Here is a 12,113-nt window from a genome sequence, read left to right on the forward strand (position 1 = left end):
GTATGAAATTTGATCAAATGTATTTTGAAATTAAGTACTTTTAAAATTAAGCACTTTGAAATATAAAGTAAAACGTCCTAACGTATTTAGTGTTTTTTAAACATTTTATAAAAATTGTAGTATAAAAAATCTAAACATACATTTATCATCATGATTTTATAGAACTGGGTTCTTAGAATAAACCCACTGGAGTAAAAAGTTGTAACTTATATAATTTACACGTTATGTAATTAAGTGCAGAAATGAAAGTAATCTTACCTGAAACTGATATTACAGTAGCCAGTCTTAACAGTTTACGTGATTTGGCTCTTCTTGTTGAGCCAGTGTACCGAACACATCTACATCCATTATCGGTGCGCAAAAAGCAGAAACTTGAATACCGGCGCGATAGCGAGAGATTGTGCGGTAGTTCACGTTGACCAAAACACACAAGAAAAAGCGTTTTGGAAAAAAACATTTTCGGCAATCACAGACATTCGCATTCGGACGGGATTAGATTTCTCTGAGGACCGCCGAGTTTGACGAAAAACAGTAGGTAATTTGCTCTGGAATTTTTACAGAGGTCGTGTGAGAAAAAGACAGACATGGCAGATTCGGACAGGATTAAAATCCCAAAGTACGTCTGTGAAACAGAAATTTCGCTAACGTCCCCCTGTGAAACTAGTCCCGTCCGAATAGGGCTTAAGACATTATTTTCATTAAAGAGTTAAAAAGAATACTCAAACATTCGCTCACATTTAATGATGCACAGATATCATTAAAACCTTTTCATTTATGGAGTCAGATGAAATAACGAGAGAATACATATGAGAAAATGTACTGCATTTAATCCAAAATACTTTGCCACGAGAAAAGACAGTAACACGTAAAGACCTTCCGCGCTGGTCGGATGCCGGACTTTGGGCCGATCGAGCACGAGCTTGCACATGTAATGAAAACTTTGAAACAGAAGATGGTATACCCTCTCCTCATTCCCTGCGTTGTTTGGCACTTTTTCAACATGACAATGACTCTATATATCACATATACTAGTGTTTTACCTGACCTTAACACCACTGAGCCCCCTAAACTTACCTGTACAGATGTGTGAGACTCCAACAAAAATGATATCATGTTGACCTCCAGAAAACTACAAACTGTGAAAGTCTGGATGGTCCACAACACTTCTGGGAAAATCTTCTGTAGACAGTTGAGAATGCACAGTTAGGAAACCCTATAGAGTCAGAGCAGTATTGACAGGGCTGATATTGATTTTCTCCAGGCTCCATTAATGCAGGTTTTGACAGAACCGCATATCTGCAGTAAATGGCTTACTAACAAATCAGATATCAGACCTATTCTGTGCTCTAAATGAAAATTGATGGTAAGGTCAAAAACAAAACAAAAATCATACGGCACATATGAAATGTCTTTGGGTTTTTTGCAAGCAGGGGTGATTTTGAGTTGAGTGCTTGGAGAAAGAAGCCGTAAGAAATGGATGTCAAAACCCAACGAATCTTGACCACAAACTAGACAGGCATGAGAATAAAATGTATAATATGAATTTGCATTTTGAGTTCAAACAGTACAAAGAAATGTCTTAGACATGGCATATATTCATTATTAACTGAATTATTAGCAGACTGTGTAGATGTGATGCTGACAGTAAGGCCATTTTCAGAGCAATCTCTCTTCGACTGGATGGCTGTCTATCATTTAAAGTCTCTTATTCGGAGAATATTACAAAAATGAGTCACATCTCACAGCAAAATCAAAAAAAAAAAAAGTAAGCCTGTCATTCCAATAATTATTATTAGTGTAAACATTATGTTTATACAATGTATAAACATTACATGTTTTCATAAATAATTGTAACCAGAGTTAAAATGCATTATAATATTTGCAGACTTGGTTGTTTGTCTTGAGTTTTAATGCATTAAACTTTCTAAAGGAGTACCAGTGAATATATTAATATTATAACTGTGGTTTTAATTATTAATGATAAGGTGCATAAAAAATGCTGCATTAAAAATACCTTTATAATGCATTATATATATATATAAAACTTTAAGTAAAGTGTTACCGAAAAGGATAACCGAGAAAAGGGTGTTTAGCTCTTATTAAATTGCATCAAATATGAAAAAAAAAAAAAAAAAAATTAACAAAGAAATCAGTTACATATTATTTTAAGGTGTCATTGTTACAGTGTAATTATATATTGAGTAATATTAAGCAACTACATGTACTTACTATAGGGTTAGGGTAGGATTTGGTTGAGGGTTAGCTGCATGTAATTATGCATAATTTACAGTTATTACTATGGTAAGCACATATAACATATGTAACAAGAACACTGTAAAATAAAGTGTTACCAAAAAATAAAAATTTTCTGTTAGCAACATATATATTTCTTTTGATTTTAAGATGAAATCTGAACTTGACATGTTCTTGATGAGGTTCTGATGGAGAGTATTGGCGTTTTGTCAATGATATCAAATAGCCTTTTGATTAAAATGTTCCACCATGAAGGGACAATTCATCTCAACTGCTTTTGTGCACCTTAAATAGTGGAATGAATGCTTGGCGTGTGCTGCATTGAACAGCCGTCTTGATGTGCGGTCACAGTCAGATCAGGCTCCGCTGTCGGCATCATATGTGCGTCTCCTGGGTGTTGACGGAGGTGGGAGGATCTTGTGTGGAGATCCTGGTCTGCGTGATCAGAGACGTCAGCCTGGTCTTACAGTCTCCTCTCCGCTCTCCACAAGCTCCTTCAGCTTCTGCTCGGGGTTCACCACCGCTGGCAAACTGAAAACACATGCACCGCTTACTAATCAAACGGGAGAAGAGCCTGTGTATCATCAAACCACTGAACCACAAAACCGTTTATCTTATAAAAAGAAAAGAACGCTTGTATTTTTAGGATTGTGACACTAACACACAACCTATTAATAAATGAACCATGCCATAATGCAAATATTGATAAACCTGGGATAGATTTAATGAGATTGCAAATGGTAACACCATGATACATGTTTCACATTGCTCATGATTCACCCGGGGTTAAGCATTAATTCTGGGTGTTCATACGCTGCCATTTCACACTAGACTCTTAAACCCTGGGTTAAAGGAGTAGCTCACTTCAGAATTAAAATGTCCTGATGATTTTCTCTCCCCACGTCATCCAAGATGTCCATGTCTTTCTTTCTTCAGTTGAAAAGAAATGAAGGTTTTTGAGGAAAACGTTCCAGGATGTTTCTCCATATAGTGACTTCAATGGGGTCCAACGGGTCGAAGGTCCAAATGTGAGTTTCAGTGCAGCTTCAAAGTCTCGACACGATCCAGCCGAGGAATAAGAGTCTTATCTAGACAAACCAGCGGACGTTTTATAACAAATATATACTTTTTAACCACAAATGCTGGTCTTGCACTAGCTGTGATGAGCCACACATTACGTAATCAGGTTGAAAGGTCAAGCGTGACGTAGGCGTAAGAACTGATCTAGTGTTTACAAAGCGAATGTGCAAAGACTAAACCAATGCCCTTTACAACAAAAAAAATCATATAGCTGTGATCGTGTCGAGACTTTGAAGCTGCACTGAAACTCACATTTGGACCTTCAACCCGTTGGACCCCATTGAAGTCACTATGGAGAAAAAACATTCATTTCTTTTCGACTGAAGAAAGAAAGACATGAACATCTTGGATGACGTGGGTGTGTGTAAATGTGAACTGAAGTACTACATCTTTAACGTTCTTTTTTGCGGTGTCAGTGTCATTGATTGGATGAATGCTGTAAAAGATATTTTTACATAAAAGTTCTAGCTTTGTGCCAATACTGAATCACAGCCGATTGTTTATACAAAGCGTGGTGTTTCTGAGACTTTCCAAAGCACGTGAATATGAGGCAAGCGATTGGCTGTCGGTTGATGAGCATCAAGCCGTAACATTATTTCACACTGTACAAGTTTGCAATGCAACGCATGTTTAACAGCACCAACGTTTCATAACCCCGGGTAAAACACGATGCTAACCCTCTTCTACATTAAAAGTGTGAAACGTTCCTCTACGTGGGGTTAAAAGCAGGGTTTAGAACGATGATAACCCGAGGTTGAAGTGCAGAAAGTACTAATTGAACACAAGTACCATTTACATCAAGACTACCATGATACTACCAATATTTTTTCATTTATATATAAAAAAAAAAACGTAGTATTACCATAATGCTGTTAATGATGCAAGTTTGAATCATTCACTCTATATTCTTCTTTAATAAAGGTGACAGAAAAAATAAAATAGCAGCAGGACAATATATAATAGTCTTTCTGAAAGGATAAAAGGAAGAAACATTCACACAGAGATTCTTTGAAACCCCTCAGTCTGGGTGAAGAAAGACACCTCGTCGCTCGTTCTGAGCCAATCCACAATCCACTTAATCAGCTAATCTTCGAGAGAAGCTCAGCGCTCCAGATCTCCATCTCTAGTGGCCTGAGTATATCAGCCGTCGCCAAGAGCTTCCGCATTCATCCCATCCCTATCACACACTCGATAATAATGAGAGACCTGGACATTTACATAACGGGGACATCTTTCTATTACATGACACAGAGGCAAGATAGCTTCTTTCTTTTTTTCTTTTTTTTTTGAGCGAGAGAGTGAGAATTATCAATAGGAATAAATGTCTTTTCTCAGAAGGCTGATTACAGTAAAGCAAATGCAGAAACTTTTCATACACCGCAACTGTATTAAGAACCGAAACCTTAATATGATGCTGTTTAAAAAAAATCATTATTATTTGTTTGGGTCTACTTGAATAGGTTAACATTTTATAATATTTTTACAAACTATACATTTTTGGAGCACCTCAATTTACAGTCTGTCTGAAATACTCTGATTGAGTTCTGGCCTCTCCGGCAACACTTTCTGTGAAGTCCATGCTTATAATGAATTATAGCTCCATTTATATTTATTTATTTATAAGTAAGTATTAATATTCTATAAATATATTTATAAAGACTCATTTAGACCTATACTGCATAAGAGCAGCCGCCAAAATTATATTATTTTTATAATTATTATAAGTCATGCATTTGCTTTTTCAGTGCAAGTTTTTTCAGTCATTCTTGAATTGAGTTATTCTTGAATATTGTTCACCTACTTCCAGTATCTAAATGGACTTCTCAGCAATCTGATAGGCTATCAGTCACTCTTCTCCTTACCTATCCATCTTATCCCTCATTACAGCACTACTTCACCAGCTGTTTATCAGACTATATCAGCCACATGTCATCCAAGCCATCAGTCAGGTGTAATGAGATCACATCTCAACCACAGAACCCTACAGGGAGTCAAAGAGGGCTCTGATATTGGGAGCTTTTCATGACACATTTATAGTCAAATATTGATTTCTCTGTGCGTCATAATGACAGCGTTGTGAGCACAGAAATATCATCATCAAGACATCCAAAAGCTATGAAAAAGCAAAAATATGACTGTCAAATGTCACTGAACCCTGATATGAAATAATAATAAGGAAATAATCTTTATTATGCTTTTTATTTAATTTACCATTTTTTTTTGTCAAAGAGATGCACTATTTCTTACTAAAAGCTTCGAGTGCCGAGAAAGATCTTTCCGGCGCTTGCGCAGACCGAAGCGCCCGCGCCCTCAGATCACTTGGACGTCGCTGTGTACAAGAGGTAAAAGCGATATAAATACTGTTCGTTTTCTCACACAAACCGCTCGTTTCGTGTCTTAAGCCATCAATGTGTACTTACGATGGGGAATTGTTTAATTTGGACTTCTCTGTGCATGCTCTTTGAGGTGGTGACCAAAGACCTGGATTATATGACTGACAGACAACGGTTTGACCTAAAAATAGCAAAATTGAAACTACTGCGGAAAAAAAGACACCTACATCTTGGATGCCCTTGAGGTAAGCTAAAACATACCAAAATTTAATTTCAAAGTGAACTATCCCTTTAACTAAATTTGACTGGTTTGTGTGAGATGTTTTCCAGTACACGTTCAGTGTTTTGATGTTGCACGCCTTCTTCTCCCTAGACTCAAAAGGTTTGTAACACAGATAAATATTATTGTTGGATATTAAATGTCCCCAACTAAGCAAGCCGAAAGCCGAAAGCCAAAGGCGACAGTGGAAAGGAAGCAAAACTCCATCAGGAGACAGAAATGTAGAACAACCCTTGTGAGAACCCAGGCTCCCCATACACAAAAGAATTATATTTGAAATATATTTTCTGGATATGTTTTGGAATATATGCAAATATTTGAAATTGGCCCAATAAATATATTTCATACTTATATTTCATATATTTTTGTTATATTTCAGAATATATTTCAATGTATTTGGAATATATGCCACATATATTTTTGACACTTTTGGGGACCCGTACAGAAAAAAATACATTGAAATATATTCTGAAATATAACAAAAATATATGAAATATAAGTATGAAATATATTTATTGGGCCAATTTCAAATATTTGCATATATTCCAAAACATATCCAGAAAATATATTTCTTTTGTGTATGGGTCAGCCGCTCAGCTCTCCTCTGGCCAACGAGCCAACAGTGTATGATTATGATTCAGGGCATTACAGGTCAGAAGTCACACTCCTAAAAGATTAATGCTCCATTTTAAAACACCATACACCTTCACTGAACCCTAAACCTACCTGACAGTGTTAACAAAAGCAACTGTGACATAACCATGTCATTTTAGCTTGTTTTTTTACTTTTATCGTGATTCGTCTTTCAAGGGATTCGCACCCGATCTCTCCACGTATTCTGTCCCAGCTGAGCTATCCAGCAAGCTATTACATCAGTAAAACCGAACATATGGAGCCGGTTAAATGATCGAAACTCCAAAATATATTCGTTTACACGTCATGCACTATGGTAAAATGTGTATTGAGGTCATCATAACATCATTGTGCAAGGAGCCGTGTGAAAACAAGTCTTTATTAATCCATAATCTGCCCCTGTAATCAAAATTGTGTGTGAAAACGATTAAAAGCACTTGCTGTTTCACTGCCTAGTGTTCATTTCTGTTGAAAACTGCAGTGATATGTACATATTATTACGTATTTTGTGTTTTAATTTTTTTTTTTTGCCACAGGTATGTTTTTCCAATGAGCTTGAGTTGCCTTTTCAGGAAATGGAAAAACTGTCTTTTTAAACTAATTAAACACTGTGACGACAACGTTGATATTGTGGATTTATATATGGTCAGACACTTGTGTGTCATTTTACCAAAATCAAGCTCAAGTAACGCTATAGAGAGCTTTCTACTGACTCTAATAAACACCAGGAGAAAGATGATCCCTGATCTCCTGCGGGAACATGTGTGAACAGAGCAATAAACCACATAATGCAGTGCAGAGCCGAACCATGTGACCTCAGACGTGTTTGACAAGTCAAGTGTCTCGGTGGAAGAGCGGAGTAACATCTCACAGCAAGAACTGGCCAATCTGGAGCGGTCCATGAGGATGAGATGCACTGGGTATGGAAGCTTGTTTCCGCCACAGAATAAAACCTTTTAAAAGATAACTTAAACTTTTATTATAAAATAAACTCGCAAATGAAAGACAATTCTGACTTTATAACTCGCAATTGCGACTTTATACCACGTCATTCTGAGATAAAAACTAGAGAATTGCGAGATGTAAACTTCTGTAAAAATCTGAATTGCTGTGAGATGAAAAGTCGCGATTACTGTTTTTATTTTTGATTCCGTGTTCAAGCTTCCATAACTGGTGGACTCACAAGATACACTTTTAACTGTTCAGGGACTCATTAATCCATTTCTGTTCGTCAAATATCTGTTTAATTTGTTCAGTTTATGTCTCATTTTTTTGAATCTTTTTTTGTTCATAGAAATATTTACACATGTTAAGAAATTTTCCGGGTAAAAAGCAGTTGAAAGTGAGAGTTTATACACACCGGGGGTCACAAGTTTGGAATGACTACGACTTCTGCTCATCAAGGCTGTATTTATGTGACCAAAAATACAGTAAAAACAAAAAAAAAATTTGAAATATTATTACAGTTTAAAATAACTTTTTTTTCCAATTTGAATATAATTCAAGAAAAACAAATTAAATGCAATGCTGAATGTTCAGCTTTTTTAATATGTCTGCATCAACCAGACAGGAATAATTCCTGAAGATAACAACGTCAGCTCTCGGAGAAATGCTGAAAAGCACACAAGCGAACTCATGACTGCTGTTATTCGTTTGCAAACGTCAGTCTATCTATGTAAATGAAGTTCTGCTACATGGCATACTTAGATTAACAGCAGTCAACATTACTGCGCTCATTGCTTGTCTAGTTATATGCTGTCACATTGACAGCTTGAATACATAAGCAAACAGCTTTTATAACTCATTTACACATTTAATGATCATACAGGCTTCCTTTGTCAAGGTGATTTATTCACTAAAGCAGACCTCCTCTGCATAGGAAATGAAGAATTGAATGTTGATAAGCTTATATGCAAAATAAATGACTGCCAAGAAAAGCCTTGAAGTTTCCTTTGGATGAAAGCCATATTGCTCTGCATGACAGCGAGAGACTATTAGCGGTATTTATCTTTGCAGTCTAAACATCACATGTTCTTTATACATAATTCACTTTTGTATAATCAATACTAACTATTCTTTTAAGGGGATAAAGGTCCGTTTAAGGATTTTACCTGCTTCCTCCGTGTGTGTTTAAAATCAACACTGAGTGAACATTTCATAAATCTATGAGCTATTGATATTATTTACAAGGCAGACGGCTTTTCAATCATTCAAAAGAAATATGCATATTTGTCTATCATACAGAGCTGCAGGTTTTAAATTAATGACAGACTCTCAAGATCTGAACCCTGACAGACAAACCTCATCTGTCCTTAGTGAATCAGATCATCTCACTTATATTTCTCAATCATATTTCACCTTTGGACCCCTGCATTTTCATGAATGTTCTTTTCCAGCAGGTCATGATTATTGAGGATATATGGGGATAAAAAAAAAAAGTTTAAATAAGGTGGCGGCCAAACGTTATGTCCAGCCTAGGAAAATGGACATCTTGCCCTTCATTCAAATATCATTAAAAATGTGGTAAAGATTTTGTAGGCAAGTTGCACGAGTATTTGTGATTAAGCAATGAAACATGCCATCATTTTTGGCCAGGCTGTCGTGCAAATGAATTATGAACACATGACAAAAACAAGAGAGAACCAACGAAAGTTGTTGAGGTCAATGTATGCTGTAGTTTTTGCCTTTTTCTGACAAATAATTGTGTCAGATAAATACCTTAACCATGTTTAATGCTTTGTTCTGCCCTCATATTTAGAATATTTAAAAATATTTTCCTCATATTTTGATGGTTTAATCAAGATTGTATGGTAGGTAAAAACGGCTGCCTCTGAGCATCACTTTTGGCCACTACTGACATGACTGAGCATTTACTATACACTTTTATCTACTATATACACGTCTATACCTACATAAATAACAAATGAATGAAGTCAAAGTCTGAGTGGAGGGACAAGCCTTTGTTTGGATTTGAACAAAGAATCATTACTGAATAAAAATGACAACATAAGCCTTTCCAGTGGAAATGAAACGAGCCGTGAATGTCAAACACACCAGAAGTTGTTTTTAAATGTCATGCTAAAGGAGAGTCTGGAGACGTTCACGTCACAATAAATGTATCTTTTGTTTATCTGTAATCCTCTTCAAAGACAATAATTTTGTGACAAATCCTGATGACTTTTACCGCCTGCGATCGTATAAAAGCCTGTTAAGAGATAAATACTGTGTTTACGGTGTCAGGGCACTGGCATCCTCAACCTTAGACGGCTTCTAAAAGCTTGCGTTTGACGTACACGTGGTCGTTACTAAAGAGCTCACATTTTGTGTGATTTTTGTTTCATCATCGCCGCTGTCTCATCACATGAATCTGTGCCGATGGTAGACAGTTAAGCCGCAATGTATCATGGGATAGTGTTTACAAAGATCAGAGCAAATGTCAAAGTACACACATCTCTTAATCTGAACCTTCTGTTTTTGGCTTAATGCTTCAATGTTTATTAGCACTTAGATGTTGTATTGCATTGCATTGTGGAATATATTCCACACAACGTGAGAGTCTTCTGTAGAGCCGCCTCAAAAATGTCATTAGCGACTAATTACATCTTCAACAATGTCATTAGATTATTGTACTAATTACTCTCTCTAAAAAGTATTGCATCATTTGTTACTAGTTACTGTGACGGCTTGGCTGAGGATGAAGATGAGGTGATGTGCAGCAGATCTAAATACAGCGTAACTTTATTAAATAAAACAAAAGAGCGATAATCCAGTGCGAAGAGATAAACGTAGCATTGTGCGACGCACAAACATCCGAGGAATTTTGGCATATTCTTTTCAACACACTATGCTTAGGGACACACAATCTCACATACTGTTAAGGATGGATATGAACACTGGGACGCAGAGTGAGAGAACTAATGATGAAAACAAGGAGCAGGTGTGTGTGTTAATCAATGAACAAACGAGTAACTATGACAACCAGCAAATCAAAAAGGAAACCGGAAATATTGATTTGAAATTAAAAGTCTTTGAAAATGAAACTGAAAACCCAATAGAACGTGAAAATTACTTTGTAAATTGTAAATTTGTGAAACTGCTCTTTTAATTCTTTTCTTCTTAATTATTCTTGATCTGACCAAGTATTTAATGGGAGAAGTTTGCATTAAAAACATACATTTTAACATTAGACTTTGATTTTGATGTTAAATCCACTATTGTTTAATATAGTCTATACAGAATTAAATGCAATTACATCAGAAGTAACTGTAATTAAATTAAAAAAAATTAAGGCTAATCTTTTACTTACTTTTCAAAGGAAAACTAATTACAGTAATAATTACTTAGTAATGCATTACACCCAGCATTGGTCACTATAATATATATATATATATATATATATATACACCACCGGTCAAAAGTTTTAGATCGGTAAGATTTTTAATGTTACCAGTCTTCAGTGTCACATGATCCTTCAGAAATCATTCTAATATGATGATTTGATTTGAAACAATTATGATTAATATCAACGTTGAAAAACTGTTTTTTACATTTTTATTTCATGATGCTATGATGAATAGAAAGTTGAAAAGAACAGCATTATCTGAAATCTAAAGCTTTTGTAACATTAAACACTACCGTTCAAAAGTTTGGGGTCAGTAAGAATTTTTATTTTATTTTTGGGGGAAAGAAATCAAATAAATCAATACTTTTATTCATCAAGGATGAGTTAAACTGATCAAAAGTTACAGTAAAGACATTTATAATGTTAGAAAATAAATGCTGTTCTTTTGAACTTAATTTCACCATCATTTCCTTGTAGACAAACTGAAACAGGTTTAAAGTCCATGCTTTTCTTTTAGACCCAGAGAAAAATGCACTTTAAAAAAAAAAAATTACATTGGCATTTCACTTTTTTTGTTGCATTAACTTCAGACACTTAAAATGACGAATGGAACACCCTGCAGTGTTCTGGCGTACATTATAAGTCCGCAAGACCGCAAATGATGTGCTCCCTGTGTGTCTGTACGGCACAATCTATTAATTAAAAGGATTTTTCCTTTTAGGAGTAAGTAGACCGTAGGTACATGTACTGTAAAATAAAGTGCAACCCTCATTTCTGTGGTGCATTATGGGACTGAATGAGTGCACTCAATAATGCCCACTATGGTCTACAAATGGCTTTTCCTCAAAAAGGGGTGATTTCAGACCGGCAAATTATACACACCTGTGTGGCGTTACTCTCAGGAGATGTTTAAAACCAGCCAATCAGACTTGACCTTACAAGATCGAGAAAGTGTCTTCATTTTTGTGTCAAGACTGGAGCTGTGTCTGTAATCGAGTACTCTCTGAGCAGCAGCAACACTTGCTGAGGAACAAACCTCACGACAGTTAGAAACGTTAATATTACTTTCATAATTCAGATGAAAAGAGTAATTCATTCGAAAAAGAGTATAAAAAAACTGGATGGCAGTTTTTGTGTTTAGGGTAAATCAGCGTGTATAATTAGTTTGATACATGGATGATGTGTTGGTCTC

At 35.7% G+C, this 12,113-nt stretch overlaps 1 protein-coding gene across 2 annotated transcripts in view; it reads right to left on the reverse strand.

Moving 5' to 3' along the window:
* Window positions 1-2,139: 2,139 nt before the first annotated feature.
* The window catches only part of mlip (muscular LMNA-interacting protein), a 41,353-nt gene continuing 31,379 nt past the window's right edge, over window positions 2,140-12,113 (reverse strand). For both annotated transcript variants that reach the window (XM_084392294.1, XM_084392295.1), the window contains exon 12: window positions 2,140-2,784. In XM_084392294.1, the coding sequence (XP_084248420.1) occupies window positions 2,629-2,784 (156 nt within the window). In that variant the 3' untranslated portion in view covers window positions 2,140-2,628. The remainder of the gene's footprint in view (window positions 2,785-12,113) is intronic.

Source organism: Rutilus rutilus (assembly GCF_951802725.1).
Source record: "Rutilus rutilus genome assembly, chromosome: 20".
NCBI lineage: Eukaryota > Metazoa > Chordata > Actinopteri > Cypriniformes > Leuciscidae > Rutilus > Rutilus rutilus.